Genomic DNA, 25,851 nt, shown 5'->3' with positions numbered 1-25,851 from the left:
TCACAATAGATAACAAATAATAACATGAAAGATTAAAAATATTATGTATTTAGTATATGAGAGGTCTAGAAACTGAATCCTTGAAGAGGAAACGACACATTTTTTGTTAGTAGTTGAGCACAAAGCTACATGATGTAGTGTTTGTGAGTTGCCAACGACGGGTACCGAAACCTTGTTTTTGCATTGTAAATCTGCAGACATACCATCGTGTCAGTGGTAGCCTTGCTGAGAACACAATGTTTTTTGCCTGAATGACATGTATAATTTATTGTCGAACGGATTATATTCAACATTTTTAAATGTGTTTAGAATGTTTTTAACTGTTGCTATTAATAATTTTATGGGTAAAAGGTTATTTTCCGTGTTAAAAAGAGTAAAGGACTATTTACGGAACACGATATCCCAAGATCATTTATCTTTTCTTTCACTTCTGCACATAGAAAACTAGAAATTAGAACATATGAATTGCAAACAAATTATTGATCAATTTCCAACTAAAAAAAATCAGGAAAGTAAATAGCATTAGCTTTAGGATCGCGATAGTTTTCCCCTCTAAAACAGTGTAAACACCTTTTTTTATATGCTTATGCCACGAAATTTAGATTTTTTCCCATCCTCCATTTGTAATCGGTACAGCCGTACCAAGCATCATTATTTACTAATTCACACCGTTCTGACTTATCCAAATAATTATATTAAAAGTAACGCTATCGATTAAGCTTCAAACTTGAGGTTGAGCTTAGGTCCGCAGAATAGCTAAATTTGTCACTGATCCGTAGAGCAAAAAAAATAAAATGATATATTGTTAGTGTAACATAAATTATTTTGTATTCAATAAATAAATGGTTTTTATATGTACATATATTTCATTGTACTGGTATAACAAAATAACCAAAATTAATAAACAACAAGAATTAAAATTCTAGCAGTTTATAATATACCAACAGGGGTCACTAAAAGCAACACTTATGGATACTTACATAGAATGAATTGTGATCTTTTAACCTCGAACTAAAGGTAATTAAAATGAATAACTTTCACTACAGCTTTACAGACATTAGTCATAACGGTTCATATCAAAATGTTAACTAGTAAAGGTTTTAGTGTAATGGTTCTTCCCGTTTTTAGTAAATCACATTTATTGTACTTCTAGCATTGCTACGATTAGTTATTAGCTTTTGCACAGAAATGCATCTTTATTCAATATTAGATATAGAGATGCCACCACATTTTTCACTGTTCTGTCGCTTCTACTTTTTATTTTCAAAACTTTCCTCAAACCACCATTTGCTTGATAAGGAATTGTCCACAAGGTTTACCAATAGACCAGGTCTTTCATTTTGTACCTGTAATTATTCTGCTGACAGAAAAATAAGAAATAGGAACACTTAAATTTGCAAAATCAGTATTCCTTTTATGTTTTGATTTAGTGTTTTTTGTAAGAGATTTGATTTTCAAATGTTTAGTATACAAAGTTTCTTATCTGTAATATGAGAAAGCATTGAGATCATTGTTTTTCTTCATGAAACTTACTTTTCAATACATAAAACAAACAGTGTTGGCATAACAAGTAATCATGTCATACAATCCCAAATAAAGGATCAAGTTAGACTCTCATTAGGTGTCTATTTATTATTTTCAGGGAGTAAACATTACATATTTTTTGCACTTTTGGAAAGTTAAAAATCTAGATGTTTCATCATCTAGATTTCATTGAAATAGAAAGTGAAGAAAAAGTTTTTTTCTCCCTATATACAGATTGTTCCACACACACTATGCAATATATTTTTAATCAAAATGTCTGAGACTATCCATGAAAAAGCATTTATTTAAGAGAAGTTACAATGATAGTTTGGAGTCGTATCCTGAAGAGAGTTGTTCGTCATCTGGGTTTTACACTTCCTGTAGCAGTTACGTTTTTAGACTGTGTGGCATATGTAGCCAAGGTGGAAGGTGTTTCTATGCAGGTAATAGGTCTGTTGTATCTAACAAACATTGGGTATTACACATAATAATGATGATTATTTGGTGTAACATATTTCTTTTGAGTTTCAAACTTGAAATGTTTTTGGTATGAACTTGTTATTAAAGATTTATAATGCTCTTGTTTACTTTTACAGAAATGCCTTTTACTTACACAGGTGTTAAATATAGTTATGTCAAGTATGATCAAAAGTTAGATTTTAGTGCCATTAAATAACAGAAATGCCATAAATTATAATTCTTCATTAATTTGTTAATTTGCAACATTTCAAGTTAGAGCCTCTCAGTTGTTTTTCTTCTAAATGTGAAAACAAAGCAAAAAATTAAAGGTGTTGATAATACTCTGGATAATTTGTGAGACTGAACAGAAATTGTATTAGAACTTTGAGAGAAATACAATCAAATGTTGCTGATAAATATTTGATCATAATTAGACATTTTTCATTTCGTTATTTATGTTCTTTCATTAGGTTATAACAGGCAAGCATTCCTGTAAATACATGGTATGCATGTAGTTTTTCAATGTTTCTCATGACTACAACAAAATTGCAAATGAAACCTTATCAAATAAAAACAGTATACAGTCTGTAACTGTAGAGTAAATCAAAAGATTAAAATATCCAAAAGAATAACAGTAAAAAAAATCACATTTGCTATTTCATTAAATATAATATTAGTAACTTTTGACATTACATTTTATTTTTTATTTGATTTTCATTGATAAAGCAAAGATTGTATAATTTTTTGTTATTTTCTTGCCCTGTTACTTGCTAAATGACATAAATATTATTCTAGTTGTAGCAATACACATACAGAAAATTCAGTAGATTATACTAAAACAATTTTTCAAATATGAAAATCTGCAAGGTACATTACAACCACAGCCAATATTAAGTTGTAGAGGAGTGGCATGTATTAAAACTATTATTTTGATCTTTTTTGAGTTTTTCAGATAGAGTGATGACATGGAAAATTTTAAAATTTGGGGAAGGGTAAGTAACAGAATTTTCAGACACAAAATATCCATGTACTTACATCATAAAGATGTGTTCCATAAGGAGATTTAGAATTTCAAAGAAAGTAATATCTCCTTATATTTAATGTTATTGGAAAACAAAGAAATATAGATAAAGTTGGAGTACCAGAACCATAAAAAAAAATGGCAATAAGTTGTAACTCGGCCATGGTAAGCAAAATGAAATGTCTTTGTAATAAGTGATAATCCAAACCACAAAAGCCAGCAGTAACAATCTATTATCCACAGTTCAAAGCAACAGTTGCAACAGAATCAAGAAGGGTTCGTCGTGATAAAGCTTTCAGTCATACTTCCCTATTCTATCATTTTGTATCTCATATAACTGGAGAATAAACTAGGTGATCATGTTTTTCTGTATTAAGATTAGCCACTCATGTGTTAGGATACACCATGTGTGTGTCACTGTTTGGTTATTAATAGTATTAATACAAATACTATGAATCATAATCTTAACACACTAGATGGATTGTGGAAAGATACTAGGGAGGAGTGATGTGCTTTGGACATAAAAGTCTTACCATGCATTATTTTGCAATAAAAACTTATACTGCAGGGCTGTTTTCAAAATAATGGGCATAATCCCCTCTGGGGTGATTCTAGTATTGATGTGAGGGGTCGTGCTATAGAGTATATGTTCCTGAATCACAACCTGTATCTCTTCAGTACTGGCTCTTACACTTATTTTCATGTACCCAGTCAGTCATTTACTGCTATAAATCTTTCTATCTGCTCCTCTTCACTTTTCACTTGCTTTTCTTGGGAGGTTGACATCAATCAATGGGGTAGTGATAATTTTCCTATCATATTATGAGAAATTGGCCATGGTCAGTGCCACCTGACCTGTGTGCCTCAGTGGAAGTTGGACCAGGCCATCTTATGCAACTCATCAGTAGATGATTGTGTAATGGAAGTAACTAACTATATTATCCATGCAGCTGCTCAGTGCATCCCCAAAACCTCAATATCTTTCCCATGGCATCCCCACCCTTGGTGGAATTTTGCTTTTTTCTGTAACACAAAAAGCTCAGAAATGTGCTTGGGATAAATTTCGTTGATATTCCATGCTTACAAACCACACTACATTTCAGCAAGCCTGTGCAAAGGCTCAGCGAGTTAGACATCAAAGCCAGAAGGAATCTTGGATTAAATATACCTCCAGCATATCTTCAACCACCAGTTGAAAAGTCATATGGGACAAGATCTGGAAGGTGAGTGGATGGTATACTTCTGCCCCCCTCTCTATCTTAATATTCAATGGCCATGAACTTACTGATGCTCAGAGCATTGCCAGTACTTTTGGTGAATGTTTCTCTCATTTATCTAGATCTTCAAACTCATCCCCTTCCTTCCTAGCTATTAAAACACAAGTTGAGCATCTGACTCTTTCCTTTTTGACTGATCATCCCTATGACTGCAATCTCCCTCTTACACTGGTGGAACTCAAACTTGCGCGCTTCATTGGTCTGGCACTACATCAGATGGATCTGATGCTATGCATTATAAGATGCTATGCCACTTTTCACCTGCCTCTCTTACTATTATCCTGGCTGTCTTTAACTGGATATGGCAGGAAGATGTCTTTCCTGATGCTTGGTGCCAAGCTGTTGTACTCCCTATTCTTAAACCTGGGAAGGATCGAAAGATTCTTTCGAATTACCATCCCATTGTTTTGACAAGTTGTCTCAGTAAGATCATAGAGAGGATGATTAATGCTCATCTTGTTTGGTTCTTTGAATCGAACAACCTTCTCTCACCCACTCAGTGTGGGTTCCGAAGACAATGCTCCATGATAGACCACTTAATTCACCTGGAAACATCAGTTAGAGATGCCTTGTTTGAAGTGACAACATCTTGTTTCTGTTTGTTTTTTTATTTAGAGAAAGCTTATGATACAATGGAGATATGGTATCTTATGAGACCTTCACTCATATGGATTGCATGGCAATTTGCCACTTTTTATTGAGCATTTTTTAATGAACTGCCAATTCCAAGTCTGTGGGCTCAACACTTTCCAGATTTTTCCCACAGGAACTTGGAGTTTTTCAGGGCTGTGTTCTGAGTGTCACACTTTTCATTATAATGATTAATGCCATCAGTGAACAGCTACCCCCTACAGTTTCAAATGGTCTTTTCATTGATGACTTTCACATCTCATGTCAATCATCGAACATATGGTTTATTGAGCAGCAGCTACAAACTCCAATCAATCATATACTTAAGTGGACCACAGCAAATGGTTTTCAACTTTTTCTCTCTAAAACTGTTTGTATACATTTCTGTCACCAACAGGGTATTCATCCAGATCTAGAACTTTGTACTGATGATGCTGTACTTACTGTCATCACTGAGGCAAAGTTCTTATGCCTTGTATTTGACTGTAAATTAAACTTTATTTCTCATATCAAACAAATTCATGTCAAATGTATAAGAGCACTGAACATCCTCCGTGTCCTCTCTTCCACCTCTTGAGGAGCAGATCAATACTCCATGCTTAAAATTTATCGTGCCCTCATCTGATCCAAACTTGACTATGGTTTTATGGTTCTGCCAGAACCTTAGCACTGAAATTGCTGGATCCTATCTACCATCAGTCCAAAGTTTGTATGTGGAGTCCCATGAATTCCCTCTGTATATTTGCCGTTTGTAACTGTCTCTTATGTATGCTTCCAAATTTCGCTCTTTACCACAACATCCTTCTTGGGGTTGGGGTTGTGTTTTCCATCCTCAGTGGGCCACACTTTTATATAATAGAAAATCTACTATTGTTCCTTTTAGCCTTTGTATTCGGACACAATCAGAAAAATTGGATATATCTATGAATAGCATAGCAGTATCAACAGTTCGGCCTCTTCCACCATGGCTAATTACTATCCCCAACTGTGACCTATCTTTGAGTCATCTGAGGAAGGCCGGTACTCTCAGTTGGAAATATTGCTTTGTATTTGCTGAACATCTTTCAAATGATCCATCCATTCCCATATATATGGATTGTTCAAAATCAGGTGACTCTCTAGGTTCTACCATGGTTTGTTACAGTTCAGTTGTAGCACACAGAATCCCCACTATAGTTTTTGTTTGCTGCTGAATTGTATGCCATTTCTCTTGTCCTGAATCATATTGAAACTGCAATATACAAATTGTACCATCTATACTGATTCACTTAGCTGTCTATTGTCTGACATCATACCATGTTAGTTGCCATTTTTTTCTTATCAATATCCAAAACAAGCTGGCTCATCTCTCTCTATCATCTATGTTTGTCCAATCTTTTGGATACCAGGTCATGTTGGTATTCATGGGATTGAGCTAGCTGACAGAGCAGCAAAGTCCGTCTGTTCTGGCTCTATCTCCACTGTCCCTGTTCCATACATGGACTAGGGTCCAGTTATCAAAGCCTGACTATACACCAGTTGGCAGTTCACTTGGAATGAGCAGTGAAATAATAAGCTTTTTCAAATCAAGCCTTCTTTAGCTCTTTGGCCATCTTGTTTCTGCAAAGATCAAAGGGAGGAAGTTGTTTTGGCTAGGCTACACATTGGTTACTGTTTTTTAACTTGTTACTTCCTTTTATCTGATATTGATACACCAATATGAGGTCTGTGTGGCGCTCAGGTCACAATCGTACATATTTTATTATCATGCCATCATTACAACCAAGAACGAGGACGTCATTTTAAACATATTTTTAAGGTAGGTTTGCCCTTGACATTAGCCAGTGTCATAGGTGATGCTGGCCACCTCACTCATGTTTTTACATTTTTAAGAGCCATTGGTCTTTTTAACTTAATTTAAGGTTTTTACTGGACTATACACTGTTTTTGCATGATTTCTTTTACACATTTTAATTTTATTTTGGCATGAACCCAGAACTGGAAAAGCCAACTTCAGGTGATTGACAGCAAGTTTGAACTTAATGCTTCAGTTTTCCTGGCAGGTCTTAATTTTACATATTTTATGTATTTTTACCCTCATTTCCATTTACAATTATAGTATACTACTACTTGTTTGGCACAGATAGTCTAGTAGCTTTGTACCAATAAACATGAAATATCTGCCCACCTACCTGTTTTCAAAATGCACAAGTGTCAGAAAATGTATGAATAGATGTGGACATATGGACCGTAAGGACATGGTTAAACTCTAAAATTGTTTAATATAATGAACTTCTATATTTTTGGAATAGATTTTCAAGTAAATGTTGTATTATAAAACTATATATAGCTATGTAAATATCAATATTGTAGTTAATAAAAAGAAATGAATAAAAGTAGAAAGTCCTCAATTATTATATACTTGTATTTTAGTACATTAATCATTAAGTATAAATATATTGAGAGTGGTATACTTAAAAACTAATGTACCATGTAATTACAGAAAGAGAAGTGAAAAAATTAAGTATTAAAAGCAATTTTCATGTAATTCTTTTTACCATAGCCAGAGTTAAATCCTGAACAGGAAGATGGAAACATTCTTTCTGACTATGTGTTACTTAACCGTTGGAAAGCACGTTATTTTGACATACATCGAGGGGATGTTGTTACTTTATCGTAAGTACAATTATTTATTTTGGAAAGCAGTATTGGATTAACATTTGTAAATAAATTTGTTATGTAAATTAATATCAGTAGTTAATATTATAGAAAAAATTCATATATGATGTCATTGGTGAAAATATCTTTTCATTTGAAATTCTTTAAAAAATCATAGTTCATGTTGTGATATAAAGCTCTACAATTTGAAAACTTGTAAGTGCATAAATAAATAAACTTAAGTTATTAAAATTAAGATATATTTGTCACACACACACACACACACATATATATATATAAATGTTACCTGGACCAAGAATATTGTTATCAAAATTATTGTTGTCTAGCTTGACAAAGGTAATGGTGATACCAATTTGAAGGAAGATTTTCAAGGGTACTTATAAATGTTTGTCAGTTGTTGCAATGTTTTTAAGAATTTATAGGTGGAAACAGTGACTATTGTAATTAGTAAAATATAGCAGCAAAAAGAAATATGTCTGATTATAAAAGAGCCTCTCTATATATGTGTTTAACTACCATAGCTCCAAAGGAGAAAACTTAATAGACTTGAAATTTTTCATGCATACTAAGAAGATTCTGAGGATACTATGTATCTGTGTATGTGTGATAAATGGAAGGGTATAAATACTTTATTAGATGGTAAGGGACAAACACATTTTCCAGTTTGTGTGTAGTAGACAAACTTGGTTGTATCGAAATTGATTTAATATTTTTGTCTGCCTTAGTATCCATCTGTTTAAGTTTTTTCCTGTTCAAAAAGTAGGTAATAAGTCACTGGCTAGAAGCCTGATCTTTAACATATATTTGTAACTTCAGTAAAAATTGTGTTGATGTTATGCAAATATTCTGCTGGTGGTGGTTTCCATCTATGTGTTATACCAAATATCTTTGTTTAATTAATTATATTTAAAAAAGTGTTGCACTTAAACATTCTTTTTGCTTGTAATTGAATTTGCACATGTAATTTATTTTTAAAGGCTGTTGTGTGTATGCATTATACATGTACTATCTTTTTAAACTTATTACTTGTATCTCTAATTGTTATCTATATAGTTTGAACTTAATCAAAACTGGCATGAACAAGGTATTTCAATGATTTTTAAATTGTAACTTCTTGATTATGGAAATTGCTTTTAAAAATTTCTGTCATGCTATTTGAAACACAAAAGTTATCAGGCTAGAAACACCTCTGTGCAAGTGTGCCAACCAATCACCTGCCAGATACTTCACTATAGTAGCCTTGGTAGCAAAATTTCATTTAAATTGTGTAAATATTAATCATTTTTGCATTCCACTTAAAATAATATACATATCCATTCAAAATCCACAATTTTGCAAACACTGAAAATATTAAACATTTGAATGTGAACATAAACCTACAGTGTAAAATACTTCCTCAAGCAAATGATTTTTTTTTCTCTAAAAGCCTTCAGCAGAGTTGATGATGTCAAAGAAAAATGTTTGTTGAAATACTGACTTCATTTATACTATTAAATACGGTTGAAAGATTACCTTATCTCTGTAAGTACAAAGTTGAGTGATTTGACCAACTTTGAGACTGTAAAACTATACATAGTATAACTGAATATACTGTATATATATTCATGAAATGCAGCAAGCTATTAATAAGCAGTAAAAGTCTGTTCTGCACAAAAAAATACTAAATTTCCCATACAGCATTTGTTCTAAATATTTATACATTTTCAAATGAATCAATCAGGGTGAGAGGTGGTTTTTCATGCAAACAATAAACTTCTTTTCATCTTAACTTTTCTTATTTCATTTGCTTCTGTAACCTCCTAAATGAATATCAAAGTTTTTTGTTTTTTTAAGTCAAACTATATTATATCTATTTTTTGCCTTAACAATAACTGTAAATAAATTATCAGTATGCAATATATCAATAAAATGAATAATATTATTTTTCCTCTGCACTAACTACAGTATTGATCAGGTAGTATTATATCATTTGTTTTAATAATTTCAAACGCTAACATTTTAATATATGTTTCCTTTTAATGTAATGATTTTATTCCTGTACTTTGTACTTATTGGGGCAGTAATGCTTGCAACAAAAGTGATAAATTGCAGTTGGGAGCCCATTAGCTGTTTCAAGTAGAGCTTATATAAGCAGCACCTGCTTAATTAGCCTTTTACTGTAACATCATAAAAGGTAATGAAATTCTCACTTTAACCTACCTGAGGTGAACATTGTAGCAAAAAACTCAAACTATTAACTAATATTGAAACAATATCCACCTTTTATACTATTAACTGGGGCAGTACATGTACATGCACTTTTTGATCTACCTAAGGTTAACATTGTAGTAAAAGAATTAAACTATTAACTAGTTTATGCATCATATGTTTATGGACAGTAAGGAACCTATTAGTTTATCCTGTCTCTCCAATCATGTAAATTAAACCTACTAAATAAGTTTTTTTAAACAATCTTAAACCCATAAAGTTTCATTCATAATCATTGAACCTGAACTTAAATTCATGTTTCCTAGTCCTACTATTCTCTATATTAATTATAAAAAAATGATACCTCAGTCATGTTTCTTTTAGCTCTTGTTTTTTTTTCTAGAGAAAATAATTTTAGAGATCTTAACCTCTCTTCATATGACAGCCCCTCCCTTTTAGTACCCCTCCTCTGAACCCTTTTCAACAATTCAATTTCTTTCCTAAGGTAAGGAGCAAAAGGTTGAACACAATACTTCAGATGTGGCTGAACCTGTGCCCTGTACAATGAAATTATACCCTCTTTAGACTTGCATTCAGTATTTCTATAGATACAACTTAAAATCCTATTTGCCCTACTACAAGTAGCACCCCACTTCATGGATGACAAAAAACTGATCAACCATGACACCAAGATCCCTTTCTTGACACTGATAAGATTATTCAAATTCAAATTGTGATAACCAACATGTATTTTTTATGCATTTATTATAATTAAAACCCATTTGCCATATATTTGTCCAACTCACTACATGATCTAAATTCTTTTGTATGTCAGCAGCATCCTCTTCACAGTTAGAAACACCCAAGACCTTGTTACCATTTGCAAATTTAAGTAATTTATTGACTATTCTCCTTCATCTATGTCATTGATGTAAATCAAAAAGATCAAAGGTCCTAATTCAGAGCTCTGAGGTAACCTGCTTGTGACATTAATCCAGTTTGGCTGAACCCCATTTATAACAACTCTGCTTTCTTCTGTCCAGCCACTCTTTTATCCAATTTGCTAACTTATCCCCCATGCCTAATGAAACAATTATTTTACAAGCCTTTTATGTGACACCTTGTCAAATGCTTTCTGAAAATCCAGACACACCACATCTACAATCCACTTACTGTCATCTACATATAGAAACACACACACAAAAAACATAAAATTGTACACACAATTTCATTTTTTAAGTCATATATATATATATATATATATATAGGTAAAGTTCTAAATGTATCTCTATTCTGAGACAGTAAAAATTAATGCCCTTCCTAAATCTGATCTTAGCTTCATAAAGTACTCAGTTTTTATCTATCCAAACTGAAAATTACTTAAGTATACTTCAACAATCATCTGAAACATTAAAGGTTGTATTATTACACTCGTTTTTTGATCACTAGATGGCATTGACATAACTTTTCTTATGTTGAAGAATCTGGTGATGTGATGCACAACTGACATAATATTTCTACAGTTCAAAATAATTTTATAAAAATGCAGTTCAAATATTTTTAATAGAAAAAGCTAATTTTATTACTACATGATTTTTAGGCAATACATAGTGATGTAAAATTTAATGTTTAGGAACATATTGGTGTTATATTTGCAATGTCTACTTATATGCATGTGTGCATGTGTATATATATCGGTTTTAAGTTATCAACTTATTGTCACAGCAAAGAACGTCTGTGTCAGTAGTACCCAGATGAGTAGGAAATATCCCACCTGACTGACAAAGTCCAAATGTGGATGTTAATCCTAGTCAGCTATCATGGAAATTCAAATTGTATGGTAATCAAATTAGGGTACGAAGATGATTCAGTCATCTGTTAACAATTATTGTAACCGATAGTCTGAAAGATATATGTATATAACTAAGTTGGATTTAAAAGCTTTGATAATAATATTTATTCACATTTCTTTTTGTTTACTAGACTTTAATAATCCCAGGTGGTTAGAGCACTTAACTCATAACTTGAGGGTCGCAGGAATCCCCATCACACCAAATAAGCGTGCCATTTCAACCGTGGGGGCATTATAATGTAACGATCAATCCTACTATTCATTGGTATAAAAGAATAGCCCAAGAGTTGGTGGTGGGTAGTAATAACTGCTTTCCCTCCAATATTACAGTGCTAAAGTAGGGACGGCTAGCGCAGATAGCTCTTGTGTAGCTTTGCACAAAATGCAAAAAAAAAAAAAAAACCTGGAAAACTATGAGATTTTATTAAAGTAAATTTTGAAAATAGACAGCTTACAAATATTCTAAGAAGATGCACAGCATGTTTATCAAAGTAACAGAGAATAACCCTTAAATTGCAGCCATCATCAATTGATGTTTTCCTAGAAAAAAGCAGTCATCATTAACTGATTATTTCATGCTTCACACTCAATACATCTATCATCAATTGAAGATGCAGGCTAAGAAACATTTAGTTGACAACCCCCTCATGCTATAGTGACTGTACCCACTCAAAGTGTTATGCCTAAGTCATTTTCTCAGTGTAAGTCATGGATCACAAAAGTAAAGTTGCATCAGCTAAGGGAATGAAGCTAAAACATTTTTCATCAAAAGATGAAATTGAAGTATTAGCATATGATAATTATTTCAATAAAGAAGTAAACTTTTCATATTTGTCATAATCATCAAATTCAGTTGTTTTAAGCTCTGAACATGATTTAGATAGTGAATCACAATCCATTGGTTCCCAAAGGGTAAGGTGTCAGAATTTTGATCCATTTATTCATTTGATAATAGAAAAGCTGGACTTGCAGATAAATTTAGTCTCATGGATGAATCTAAAGAATATGAATTTTTTTACTGCTTTATTTGATCAAAGTATAATGAGTTATATTGTGCAAGAAACAAACAGATATTGAGTTTTGTAAATACTTGAATTCTGAAAGAAGTGAAAGTAACACTGAAACTAGCAATGCAATGTGTGTGTGTGTGTATTGTTAATAAAAGTTATGATAAAGAAGTAATATCAGTGTACCTTACTTTGGGAATACAGAAACTCTAGTTGTTGGCATGAATTAGTGTTGCACAATTAATTTCCTATGAAAAGGAAAGCATCGGTATAACTTTCCAAAATTTCCCTAAGTCGTTTTTTAACCAACATAAACTCATCAAGCAACTCTGACAGTGTAACTGTAGAGGAATATGCATATGTGACAAATTTACTAACACTTGTTACTTTTTAGACTGTGTCAACTCAAGTGGCAAGAATTTGCCAATAATACAACCAATAACTAACGTTTATAAAGGTCAGACAAAATAAGAAATGTAAAAAATAAAAAGAACCACATGAATTACTCATGAAAAAGAAAGTTAAATATAAAATAAACAGTATGTTAAACATACTATACAGGTTTTGCCTAACAATACAGGTCTCATTTTAATTTGTGTTACTTAAATTCATAGAGGGGACAATATGAAGTAATAAATACATCTTCTGTAAAACTTGACAAAAAACATAAGTATTTTAAAAGTTCAGTAATGATAACAAGACTTGAAAAAGCATGTTGCAGCACATGACAAAGAAAGTAACTGACCAAAAATAATACCGTAACTGTTTAAATTGTCATTGACATATTGGGATTACACAGAAGTAGCATGATTATTTACTATCATTATTGATCTCTCCTTTATAAGAACTATCAGAAAAAAAGAATGTAATAGGTCAACTTCATGATATCTGCTATACTTAATGCTGATGAGGCCCTACAACGAAACCAGGTTCATCAAACCTGCTAGGATACTACAGACATACTAATCTGTTTATCTTTGGCTGTAATTTATGACTTAGGAACCATAAGCGCTAAGAAATAGACAATTCCCCTTCATCTCCCTAGTGGATTAATAAACATAATGAGAAGACTTTGTGGGGAAAAATGTCAAATTGTTCATGTCTTTTTTCATTCAGATAATAGCTGCGAAAGAAGCCAGAAAAGCCCAAACAGCCAATCAATCATCTTGCTTTTTAACTATCTTCTTGATGCTCTGTAATATAGATATCGCACTTATTGAGACCCTCTACATTGTTACTTACTTGAACTGTTACAGTGTAAACTAGATTAAGTTGGTTAACAGTTAAATTTAAATTATTTGTTTAAGTCATTACAAAACATATTTTTATTGATGTGAAATTATTTATTAGAGGGTGTTATGCCCATTATGGCCAAGTGGTTAGGGCGCTTGCCTTGCAATCTGAGAGTCGAAGCTTGATTCCTCATCCCACCAAATGTGTTCACCAGTATAGGTATTATAATGTTACCAGTCAATCCCACCATTCATTGGTAAAAGAGTGACCCAAGAGTTGGAGGTGGATAACCCTCATCTAGTTTTGCCTGACATTCAGAAACAAACAAATAATAACAGACAGTGTAAAGTTATTACCACAGAATGACACAACATCACGGGATTGCATTATCGTATTTCTCGCTTTGCTTGACACTAATTGCTGTGCTCTCTCTGTACAATCTTATTGACCATTTAAAAGGTAACACACCAAGAATTTGCCTAAACAATACAACATTAAAAAAAGTTCTCTAACGTCTTTTCTTTAATTCCAGATCTCCACGAGACCCAAGCCAGAAGATTATCAAGAGAGTCGTTGCTTTAGAAGGAGATGTCATAAGGTTGGAACAGGTTTTAATTATTCATTAAACTAGATATGTTGTATATTGGATGAAAATATCATGCCTGGCCCTTATGATTAGTCAGTCCTTAGCTATAAACTTTTTAAATGTAGTTTTATATTTGTGAAGAGATTGAATTCTATGATAATATAAATATCTACAGTTTTGTTAGTGTACAAAAATAGGAAGTTTAGGTAGTAGAGATCTAAACGATATTACATGTTCAAAAAATTTTGTTATCAGCATTATTGATCATATGTATAAAAATAAATGAATGTGTGGATGAAAGCTTGACAACATTTTGAAAGAAAGATTAACAATTTGTATATATTTTCATGTAAAGGCTCACTTTTTATTGTTTTTTATATTAATCCTGAAATTACGCAGTTGCTTTTTCACCTTCCACTATCACTACCATTGTATTGAGTAATTTTGTCTCAGCCTATTATGACACTCAATAAATCAACTGGCAAAAATAAACTTGGTGAAATTACTCAATTTGAATGTAAGATACAAAGGAATTCCCATTTTATTACAAGTTACAGCTTTTACAGTGAGGAAAACAATTTGTGAAACAGATGTGACATTTTGATCACTGGTGTGGTCATTTTCCAGTACACAAATTTTAATGGCAAGGAAGATTTTAGTAGTTAAATAAACATTCAACAGTTTTAATAGTGTGTTTAAATTTTGTAACTGATAGTGATTACTTATGTACGTGCATATTAACCCATGTGAATTTACTGATCATTTATTTTTAGCTGAACAGAAAGAACAAAAAAAATTAAATATGAAAATATAGATATGTTGTATATTTACACAAGATTAGGAGTATGTTGGGAAATAGCAATCAAAGTCACATTGAAATGTGCCTGAATGTATGTTAATATATAATTGGAGTATTGTTTGATTTTATTAATGAGGCTTAGCTGATTTTCTTCTGTTAGTGCAAGGTTCATGTTTGAGTATAGTGACATTTTGTTGAGACTAAACTGTGATTGCTTTTAGTAATACGTTCATGGATTTGGGAAGGGTTTTTTGGTGTTCTTTTAACTTAATGTTGGAGTTATATGTTCTGTTTCAATTAAAATGTTTTGAGTTTGTTATACTTGTCTTTACATTGATAGCTTATATAAGTACAGTAGTATGGATCTGGTTGATGTTAATGAATCATTCAGTCAAATGTGCAGTTTCTTCAATGCTTTCTGTGGTGCATATATTGCATACAAAATTCAGTAAGAAGTTTAGAGTGCCTGTCTTCTTGTGGATTACATCATTAGAAAATCACTTCATGTAATTTCCACTGTATATGGTGTTTTATATGAATTTTAATGGTGAAACCTTGGAGGCTTTTTTAAAATTATTCAGCAGTTCTTTTCATGTGCAACTGAAAATTGTATGTCTTTGCATAGGTTATTTGTATATTGAAGGAAGTTTGGTTATTCATCTTGACAGTAAAGCCACAAAAACAAAACCTACAATCCTAAGCCACAATGGAGACTTATATATAAAAATATGACTGGAATGTTTTATCCAGTACAAGTCAGGATTGAAAGCAAATAAATGTTATTGGTTGTGACAGTTTGAGTAAGTGTTTGTTTTATGTTGATTCTCTTTTTTAAGGTATTGTGAAACAATTGCTGCTCTGAGTTGCATTGCTTCATGACGAAATAACGTAATAACATAATAACGTAAGAGGTGTGAAATGTTTATTTTTTTTTTAATGGGTGTTTATTTTGGAAACATGCCAAAGTCACTTATATAAGTGTATTGTATTTTGGTTTAAGATATATAGATGAAAAATTAACAAATATAATTCCTTCAATACATAAACAACTTATAACAAAGTCTGAAATGATTTTTTCCTATTTTGGAAACAAGTCTCCAACACCCAGTTGAACAATTTCTTAAGATTGTAGATTAAAGAGTTACAAGACATGACAGGATGTAAGATTACTGGGTTTTATAGACTGTCAGCAAACTGTAGATTTTAGGTGTTTTTAATTGGTTTGCATGAAAACAATTGTAAAATTTAACAGTAATAGTTTATTTTTAATAGTGTTTTGAATAGTTTGCCCATTTTATTGTTGTATGTATTGACTGAGTAAATATGAGCATATCATTTAACTATTTATTATTAAGGAATTGTACTCTTTGGTTAACAGAATTGTGATGGAGTATATTTTTAATGACTCTTTGGGTGACAATATCTTTGTTGATTTTAAGAAGTTAAAACACCATCAAAAACCCCTTCATAAGTCCATGAATATATATATATATATATAAAAACAACTACAGTTTATTCTGAACAGAATTTCACTATAATTGTACATGAACCTAACATTAACAGAAGAAAAATCAGGTTGGCCATGTTAATCAAATCAAACAGTCACACACAGTTACCTAATACCAAGACGCATTTCTATATGTCTTTGAGCATTATTTCTCCTGACATCTAATCTTATGCAAATATTTCACAAAACATTTCAAAATTTTCATATTTATTCACTTTTTTGTTTGTTTTAAATAAATAATCTGTCAATACACGCAGACCGATATACACATGCATAAGTAACCACTATCAGTTCTAAAATATGAATAGTGTTAAATAGTTGAATGTTGATTTAAATACTAAAATCTTCTTTGCTGCACCAGTGACCAAACATCATAACTATTGTACAAGTATCATTTGTTACTGTGAAAGATGTAACTTGTAATAAAATATTTATAATTAGTATGTAAACTCAAAATAAAACTATTAGGTTGTTTGAAAATAATGACGGATTTTAAATTTTAACTTTAATAACAAATAAAAAATTCAAAAGCAACTATTAATTAAAGTATTAACCTGGTGAATCTACACAGTTTTGGACAATGTGAAACAAGATTATTTATGTCATGATGATGAAACTCTGAAGTCCTAGAACTCAAAAATTCTTTAAAGTTATTCTCTGCTGCTGTTCTGTTGTTGAACTTTTTGTCAAAAAAGTTGTCTAAATGCCTAAAAAAGTGGGGAGTAAGGAGGATGAGGCAATGTTTTATAGCCTGAGCTTCTGGAGCATCATTTGAGCAACGTATGGCTGAGCATTATCATAAAACAAGATTGGTGCTTTTTTGATTGACTACTTCTGGCATTTTTTCATGCAACTTTCTATATACGTTTTCCAGTTCTTGACCCTAAATCACTTCAGTGGTATTTTGGCCCTGGTTGAGCTAGCTGTAATGGATAATATTGATAGCAGACCCCTCCATACAGTGACCATAATCTTCTGTTAGTGCACCTTTGGCTTTGAGAATTGTTTTTTAAGCCTTGTCATTGTTGAGCAACTGTGCATATTGTTTTCTGTTGTCATAAAGAATCCACTTTTCATCACAGGTGGCAATTCAAGCAAGAAATGGATCATTTCTTGCACAAAATCAACAAAGAGCACAGTTCAAAATGGCAATTATTTTCTGATTTTCACTTAGTTCGTTTGAAAACCAAATGTCAAGTTTTCACTTTTCCAATTTGCTTGAGATGGTCAGAAATAGTAGAAATGCCAACAACCAGTTCTTGTGTCACTGTTCAAACAATTTGACATGGTTTTTTTTTCTACTGATGTTCTCAGTTGGTCAATTCCAACAGCAGAAGGACGTTCTCTGCTCTGTTTATCTTCAAGACTAACATCTCCATGATGAAACTTTGTAACTAACACTGTACTGTGCATTTATAGATGGTTTTTTCTTCCTATGCTAAGTTCATATTGTGAACTGTTTGTGATGCATTACAGACAAATTTGAATTCATGCAAAAAAATGAGATGCAACGTTTTCTTTCCTTCATTAATTGTAAGAGTCTGAAATATTGGAAATAAAGTTTTAGAAAAGAATAAAAGCACTAATGAATAGAAGAAAGTTTTTTAGTTTTTCAATGGTATATATATATATAAAAGAAGCTATAAAAAAGACAGGTTTCTTATAGCTATAAATGACTGAGATTTTAATATAAAAATCCACCATTATTCTTTGAACAACCTAATATTAATATCAATCATATATTTGTTTTAAAAAAAGTAGGTTACTATGGGCCCTAATGAACAAAGTCATTGGCCCACAAGGAATTTAGTGCATAAATAGGTTATAAATAGTAAATTACACAAATTTGTCTAGGAATGTAAGTTTCTAGTGAATGCAACAGAAAATACACAGATTTCCTACTCTGTTTAAATATTTGAAAAGAAATTACTTTTAATAGGTTTGTCTCAAGTTAACTTCAACATTCACATATCAGATAACACCCATGAATATAGTCAGAAAATATCTCATAGAAAATTCAGAGGTTTATCAAATATTCAGTGTAGCAGGAGCCATTAGATTATGCTAGCATAAAGTTGCACAGTTTGCTTTGTACTTGAACAACTTGTGAATATTGGGTTTAACAAATCATTGGACTGACTTGGTTCATCAGGTAATTTCAAACATTTTTTTATGTAATGCACTGTGCCTCATTTAACGTAAACTGTAATTAAAATATTGTTCTCAAATGTTTTGTTGATTGATATTTTTCTGCTTTGATCAGTGCTATGTCATACATATTCTGGTTGAATGTATGAAAAAAGTTGAATGTAGTTCATCTGATATTCATATTTCTTTGTTTGTTTATTTTTGTATAAGGTAAAAAAGGAATTGTGTCTGAAGTAAAAATAAATATTTGAATTTGAAAGTATAGTGTTCTTTAATCATGTGATAGCATCATATCTGTAAATAAGTAAACTTTTGTCGAACTTTATATCAACAATTTTCATTTTCAATCATGCTTTCTTTATTGAAGTGTCAGCTGTTGTGTTTTCATTTTAAAATTTTAACATCAAGAACTGAAAATATTGTTTAGAACAACTCCTTTATCAAGTGCTCAATTTTAGAGAAATAAGTTGTATTAAGATCCTACAAGAGTCAATTATATACTGTGATAATAATGCTATTTATTAGGATACTGGATACTGGCTGTTGTTTATTAAGATTGAGATAGTGAAATCTTCTTTGTTGATATTTGTGTATAATACTTATTAAAAACTTCAGATATTGGAAATGTTATCAATCATGGATCGTAAAATATAAATAATCTACATAGTATTATGCATTGATATTTTGCATGGGTCATTGCAAAGTTTAATTGTGTGCAAATATTGCAGGAATTGAGGATATTGTTATAAAAGTAAGTTATTAGTTGTTTGCATCACAATTTCTTTCCATACTGGCACAGCTAAGTAGTGTAATAATTTGGGTATTCACTGTTTCTGAATTGTACTTCTAGTATTAGGGTGTATTGGAATTATCTTGAGGAACATGACAATCTACTATCAGTGGTGGATCCAAGATTTTGACTAGGGATGGTGAATTTAATGTTGTCTAGGTACACCTGTACACATATGTAGGAAGTCAGGGGAAGCACACTGGGGTCCCTAAATATCAATACTTTTGAACTTTGTCACCCATCCCCTGAAACAAAAGAAAATGTTGCAATGTTTCATGAACTACAAATGCACCAGCACATACTAATACATTTGTTATAGAGTCATATCAACCCACATTAACACCACTGTGCATGTGTCTTTCTCAAACAGCATTTATCAACAATCAGCATATAAGTACCTCACATATGGCCTGACTGAAAAATACCTTGCTTCTGCAATACTTACACGTCCATACGTTACTGAGTAATGTTTTCAGGTTCCTTTCATTAAAAACATTTGTATTTAATGAATAAGATACTTAAACAAGCAAAACTCAAAGTTTTGTTAGAACAAATATATCCTCATGAGTCAGGTAACCCTTCAACTGTTTAGAGCCAGTCGAAGCATCATCGGAATTTATGTCGCATGTAAACGAGAAAGTGTTGAGTGCATATTTGAACTCTTCCTCTATCCTTGATTGTTATTTTAGTTTAAGGCTTGTAGATATTTATCTTATTTTTCTGTCTATTCTGTCCCTTTTCCAAGGCCATGTCTATCAATATTAATCTCAAGCTGATATAAGTGAAGCTCTGGAATGGGGTGGCTTTCATTTTTACTTTGTTTCAGATATTTTATTAATTTATTGTGTGGAATATGGGTTCTAGAATAGTGTATGATGTGTTGTATAATAAGTATTAGGTGTTGTTTAGCTCTTCCTGTGAAAGGTATGAAGCTTTCAGTATTATTTAATGATTTCTGTGCTGTTGTATGAATGTTGTTTTCTAAAAAACAATAGTAGATTATTTAATTTATCTGAATTTACGTACGTCAATTTTAGAAGCTAGTGTGAGATGGGCTTGTTGCTCATTTCAGTTTTTATATAAAATATATATGCAGTAACCCTTGTTTAATATTTCATCAGAACGCTAAATTACAAGGAAAAATATGTGAAAGTTCCACGAGGACATTGCTGGGTTGAAGGTGATCACCACTCACACAGTATGGATAGCAACTATTTCGGACCTGTAAGTCTGGAATTGTATATTATATTTACTCTTCCTTTATGGTTATTGCATTCTCTGGTAAACAGATCCATTTCAACACATACTCAAGTATAGAGAAATGTGTCAGCTATGCTGATTAAGGGTAAATATGTTACGTTAAAATTCGTTGTCCATGCATCATAGCGTTAGTGATTTAGAGTCTTTACTTTATTTGTTGTTAATTAGAAACGATATTGAGAATTTTCTCACGAAACTTTCACCTGATAAGCCTGATAACAGTATGTTACATACAGTTACTTCATGGTTTTTTGTTTCGTTTATGACTTACCTTGTCAACGTTACGAACGTAACACCAATAATATCATGGTTATGGAAGGTTCGTCATTGTTTGAGTTATGTTGTTGTTGTATTTTTTTTCAGGTGTTTGTTCATAAGGTAAACAATACCCGAAAACTAATGTATTAAGTTCCATATTGTTAATATTTCACTTCAAGGCCCGGCATGGCCAGGTGGTTAGTGTTCTCGACTCTTATTCTGAGGATCACAAGTTTGAATCCCTGTGACACCAAACAAGCTAACCGTTTCAGTCTTGGGATCAGTATAATGTAACGGTCGGTCAATCCCATTATTCATTGGTAAAAGAGTAGCCCAAGAGTAATGGCGATTGGTGGTGATGACTCGCTGTCTTCCCTCTAGTCTTAAACTGCTAAATTAGGGACTGGTAGCGCAGATAATCCTCGTGTAGCTTTGCGCGAAATTTAAAACAAACATTTCATTGAAATCGTAAGTTTTAAAAGTAAACATTTTCTGATTGAAGCATGTCGTCTATCATTCAATAAATAAAAATGTTTCACTATGTATCGCACTTGTGACACAAATTATTTCGATAATCATTTGTTGAAATAATAAGAAATATCCATCTGAATACCTAAACGAATTCTATTACCATCAACAGTTGTAGTGGCTATTGTGTTGGACTGTGAAGTTGGAGTTCCGTGGTTCGCGACTCGTTACCATAAAAAAAAAACAAATACAAAATCCCGACTTTTGATCCGTGTGTGCGTCATAAAAGTGAAAATCAAATCTCACTGTACGTTCTAACAAGAGAGTTTTGTTTGTTTCGTTGTTAAACATAAAGCTACATTTTGCCCATCACGAGTATCTGTTTCAGGCATTATAATCCGTCAGACTCAAAGCCATCGTAGATAGCTTTCCGTGATATCTGTCTAAACAAACAAATGATATTACAAATTTAAATAGCTTCCTAGCGTAATTCATTTACTGCAATGTATAAACTTTGCAAAATATATGTTTTACATATTATAATGTTTAAGGTAACTTTTTCAAGTCTATCACTGTGAACCTTTCATCAAACTTTCAAAAGCACTGTGTGTTATATTTTAATTGTTTTTAATTAGAAATAGCTTCTCTGTTGGTATGTTGAAGTTTGCGCAAAGCTACACAAGGATATCTGCGCTAGCCGTTCCTAAGTTAGCAGTGATTGGCTAGAAGGAAAGCAGTTAGTCAACACCATCCCCCCACAACTCTTGGGCTACTCTTTTACTAACAAATAATGAGATTGATCTAACATTATAACGTCCCCACGGCTGAAAGCTCAAGCATGTTCGAAGTTGGGATTCGATATTGCGACCTGTAAGTTACGAGTCGGGTGACCTATCCATCAGCCATGTTAGGCCTATTAGAAATATTCCAATACTCAATACTTTTAAGTATTAACAGTTTTAAAATATCATGTTGGTCTTCACAACATTTTCAGATAATGTTTACTCACAGGTTTCTCTAGGTCTCGTGACAGCAATTGCAACACATGTTGTATGGCCGCCCACCAGGTATCGCCGGTTGGAACCCAGTCTCCCAACGAAAAGAAAACCAGTTAACGTGGGGTATCCAATGTTCAGCTGGTTTGAAGGAGAAGCTCAGGAGTTAGAGGAATACATAGATTAACAGTAACATTATTAAACTGGAAGACAAAGAATCAATAATTCTTAAAATTGATGAATTGTATAGTGTATAGTTGTTCTTGTCATGGTTTGGGCCTTTGTTTATTCTGACGCTCGTAAATTACAAGCGTGATAGTACAATATAGTACAGAAACGTAAAGCTATAATCGGTTGTAATAAACTAGAAATGCTTTTAAATCTGAATATTCTTTCAAAACCAAAAGGGCTGAGTCTCATTTGGAAGATAATAGACGTTTACTTGCAATCGTGTGTTTTCCACTACGCGTAAATTTCAATTTTACGTAATACACAAGTTCAAGAAAATATTTTGTAGTGCATTTTTATAGTAAAAAAGCGGTCAGGATTTTATGAAAGCATTTGAGGTAATTTTTCAATATCATAGTTGGCTAGAAGCAGTCATGGGAGCCTGTATTTCAGTGTAGCCTGATGAAAGAAATCAACGCTTCATGGCGGAATCAAGATCTCAATACAAGCTGATGGAAAAAAATCAAAGTTTCACAGAGAAACCTAAATTTCAGTGTAGACTGATGAAAAAAATTAATGCTTCTTGAAGAAATCTAGGTTTAAATATAAACTGATTAAAAAAAAAAGGCAAGACTTCATAATTATTATTTTGTGAACTTCGAATTGTATGAACAGTTAAGATAGAGTAGAAGGTTGAGAAGAACAGTGAATGATTAATTAGTGGAAGTGTTTATATGAACATAAGTGTCACGGTCTTCAGAAGTCGGGAAAATGTCAATTTTTGATGTAATTATCGAAATGAATTTCGTAGTATTTCTTTTAAAAATCGGTAGTAATGCAAAAGTACGGCGTTTACTGGAACCTGCAGATTAAAGTTATAATATGTGAATAGTCTTTCAGTCGATTTGTAGAGAGAATATTTTAAAGGGTTTTATTCATCTTTATCTAATACCGTTCTGTTGTATACAGGTTTCCAAGGTACATTATCGACCGTACATTAAACTAAGCCCCACCATATATATATATCGCTACCGTTTTCACATTATTTGCCTATGTAATAATATTTCATTATATGTTTTACTAATGTTCAGTTAGACTTAAAAGGAAGTAACATTAATGCCCATATGTCAGTCAGTGTTATCACAAGATATTTAGCGGTGATAGTACACAGTAAATAAGCAGACCACCAAATGTGTAATTATTAGGACGTTACAATGCAAGATATTTAGGAACCTAAGTAGTCACTTTATGAGTTCTGTGAGACCAAATCATTTGTAACTGAAAGCACATTACTATTTACTTAATGTATTTTCTATTTAGTCCATGTGAACCAAAGGTGAGTGAAGCATTTTCGTTTTACAAATTCGAAGACCTTCACCAGTATATTAAACTTTATTTAAAATGTCTAAACTTTTCTTCAAATAAGTTTAATTTTTCAAACTGTTGTATGTTTTGTTAACAAACGTTCATGATAAATTTAAGCATTTTATTAAAAGTCTTCAGGATTTAACAAATGATTGACAGGAATGTGTGTACAATGATGCGTAACCAAGGTTAAGCGAAACAACTTTGAGAATGTACATGTATATGTGTAGGATTTGAAGTAGATATAGAAAGCAAGAGAAGAACACACCATGCTTCTATTTTTCACTGTGTTCTCTAATCTACATATTCTGAATATTGAAAAGGCTGCCAACCAGTGAAACCACATGATGCTAGCTTTTTTGCTTTTTTTTTTTAAGTGGTGGGGGTGGAGACGAATTGATATTTCTAACTGTTACAGTGTGGGTGTAACTTCTTTTAACATTTTCAGCCATGGCTTTTAGCTGCTACACAATGGAATCATGTCCACTATCAATCCATTGGTTTTAACTCGTAATGAAGAGGGATACATCAGTACTCTCGTCTGTGCTGTTTTTACAATGTGGTTTCCATAATTATTTCTTCTACAGTACACCAATATTTGTGCTTTTGTCTTGTACCTTTTTTCCACTCACTTGTAAAGGAGGATGGAAATAATAATCAAAGGACAGAAAATTATTCTATCCAATTAAAAGCCATTGTTTTTGATCCATTCTAGTTTAAGGTAAACTGAAGATGCTGCTTCAGTTACAACAATCCTGGATAGTACATGTAATAGCACCACCTGATTTTGTTTGTTTTTTATTTGTTGTAAAATTTACAAATTAGTATGCCATGACGTCATCAATGATAATATTTATTAAGTTGGATTTTACCAGTTTCACAGATATATCGTGTTAAGCTGCTTAAAATCTCATCTTCAATTAACTGTGCATTAGAAGATGGTGCTATTAACTTCACACTTAGTTTTAGGTAGGAGAGTGCTGTATTTTTATGAACAAATTATTATTTGACTGTCATCTTCCTCGTCTTCACTATCACTAAGTAACCCTAATGCTGCGTTTCATGTTTCTTCAAAGATTTAGTGTTGTAGTTTTCACACTAATGTTGATACAAGTATTCTTTAATTAAACCAGTAACTTTAAAGTCAGTTGAATAAAAGAAAAATAAATTCTTGAAATATGCGCAGCAACAAACAGCATATAACAACATCTTAGTTTGCACTTTAGAAGTCTCACGTGCTTTGTATGCTTTCTTCTTATTCGAGTTTTTTTTTGTCCCCAATGATACCATGTCACTTAGATATGAAAGGCATTGCAGTCTCTATACTTTCGTTCAAAATGCTTAATTTCACAAAAAAAAAGTATATTTTTCCAAATACTCTGTGTAATTTACCATTATTAACATCAACATAAAGTTTAAATGAAGAACACCAACAACTGTGGTTTCCATACTTGTACATATCTGAAATATACTTTAGATTCTCTCTAAAATACTTTCTATATAGAACAATTCATGCTGTAGCTAGATATTATGAATAATAAATACCAAAATACAATGAGAAAAAAATGATAATGTATCTGATAACCAATTTCCCAAAAATGGATAAATTCTGTAATCAGAAATTTACAACCTTGTTAATAACTTCAGAAGAGTACATAG

The 25,851-nt window shown here is 32.0% G+C and overlaps 1 protein-coding gene across 1 annotated transcript; it reads left to right on the top strand.

The window, feature by feature from the left end:
* Positions 1-925: 925 nt before the first annotated feature.
* LOC143237216 (mitochondrial inner membrane protease subunit 2-like) lies at positions 926-24,883 on the top strand. The gene is made up of 6 exons (XM_076476218.1): positions 926-1,017; positions 1,759-1,967; positions 7,454-7,566; positions 14,381-14,446; positions 20,800-20,902; positions 22,676-24,883. The coding sequence occupies exons 2-6, from the start codon at positions 1,845-1,847 to the stop codon at positions 22,844-22,846; spliced, it is 576 nt and encodes a 191-aa protein (XP_076332333.1). The 5' UTR covers positions 926-1,017; positions 1,759-1,844; the 3' UTR covers positions 22,847-24,883.
* The last annotated feature ends 968 nt before the right edge of the window (positions 24,884-25,851 follow it).

This window comes from Tachypleus tridentatus, chromosome 13 (assembly GCF_004210375.1).
Source record: "Tachypleus tridentatus isolate NWPU-2018 chromosome 13, ASM421037v1, whole genome shotgun sequence".
Taxonomy (NCBI): Eukaryota; Metazoa; Arthropoda; class Merostomata; order Xiphosura; family Limulidae; genus Tachypleus; species Tachypleus tridentatus.
This window is presented reverse-complemented; position numbering and strand designations above follow the sequence as displayed.

Bases quoted from the DNA above. Each gene is read 5' to 3' on its own strand.
- LOC143237216 (XM_076476218.1), top strand. From the start codon at position 1,845: ATGATAGTTTGGAGTCGTATCCTGAAGAGAGTTGTTCGTCATCTGGGT. The intron at 1,968-7,453 runs GTAATAGGTCTG...TTTTTACCATAG, and splicing joins TGGAAGGTGTTTCTATGCAG to CCAGAGTTAAATCCTGAACA. The intron at 20,903-22,675 runs GTAAGTCTGGAA...GTTTACTCACAG, and splicing joins ATAGCAACTATTTCGGACCT to GTTTCTCTAGGTCTCGTGAC.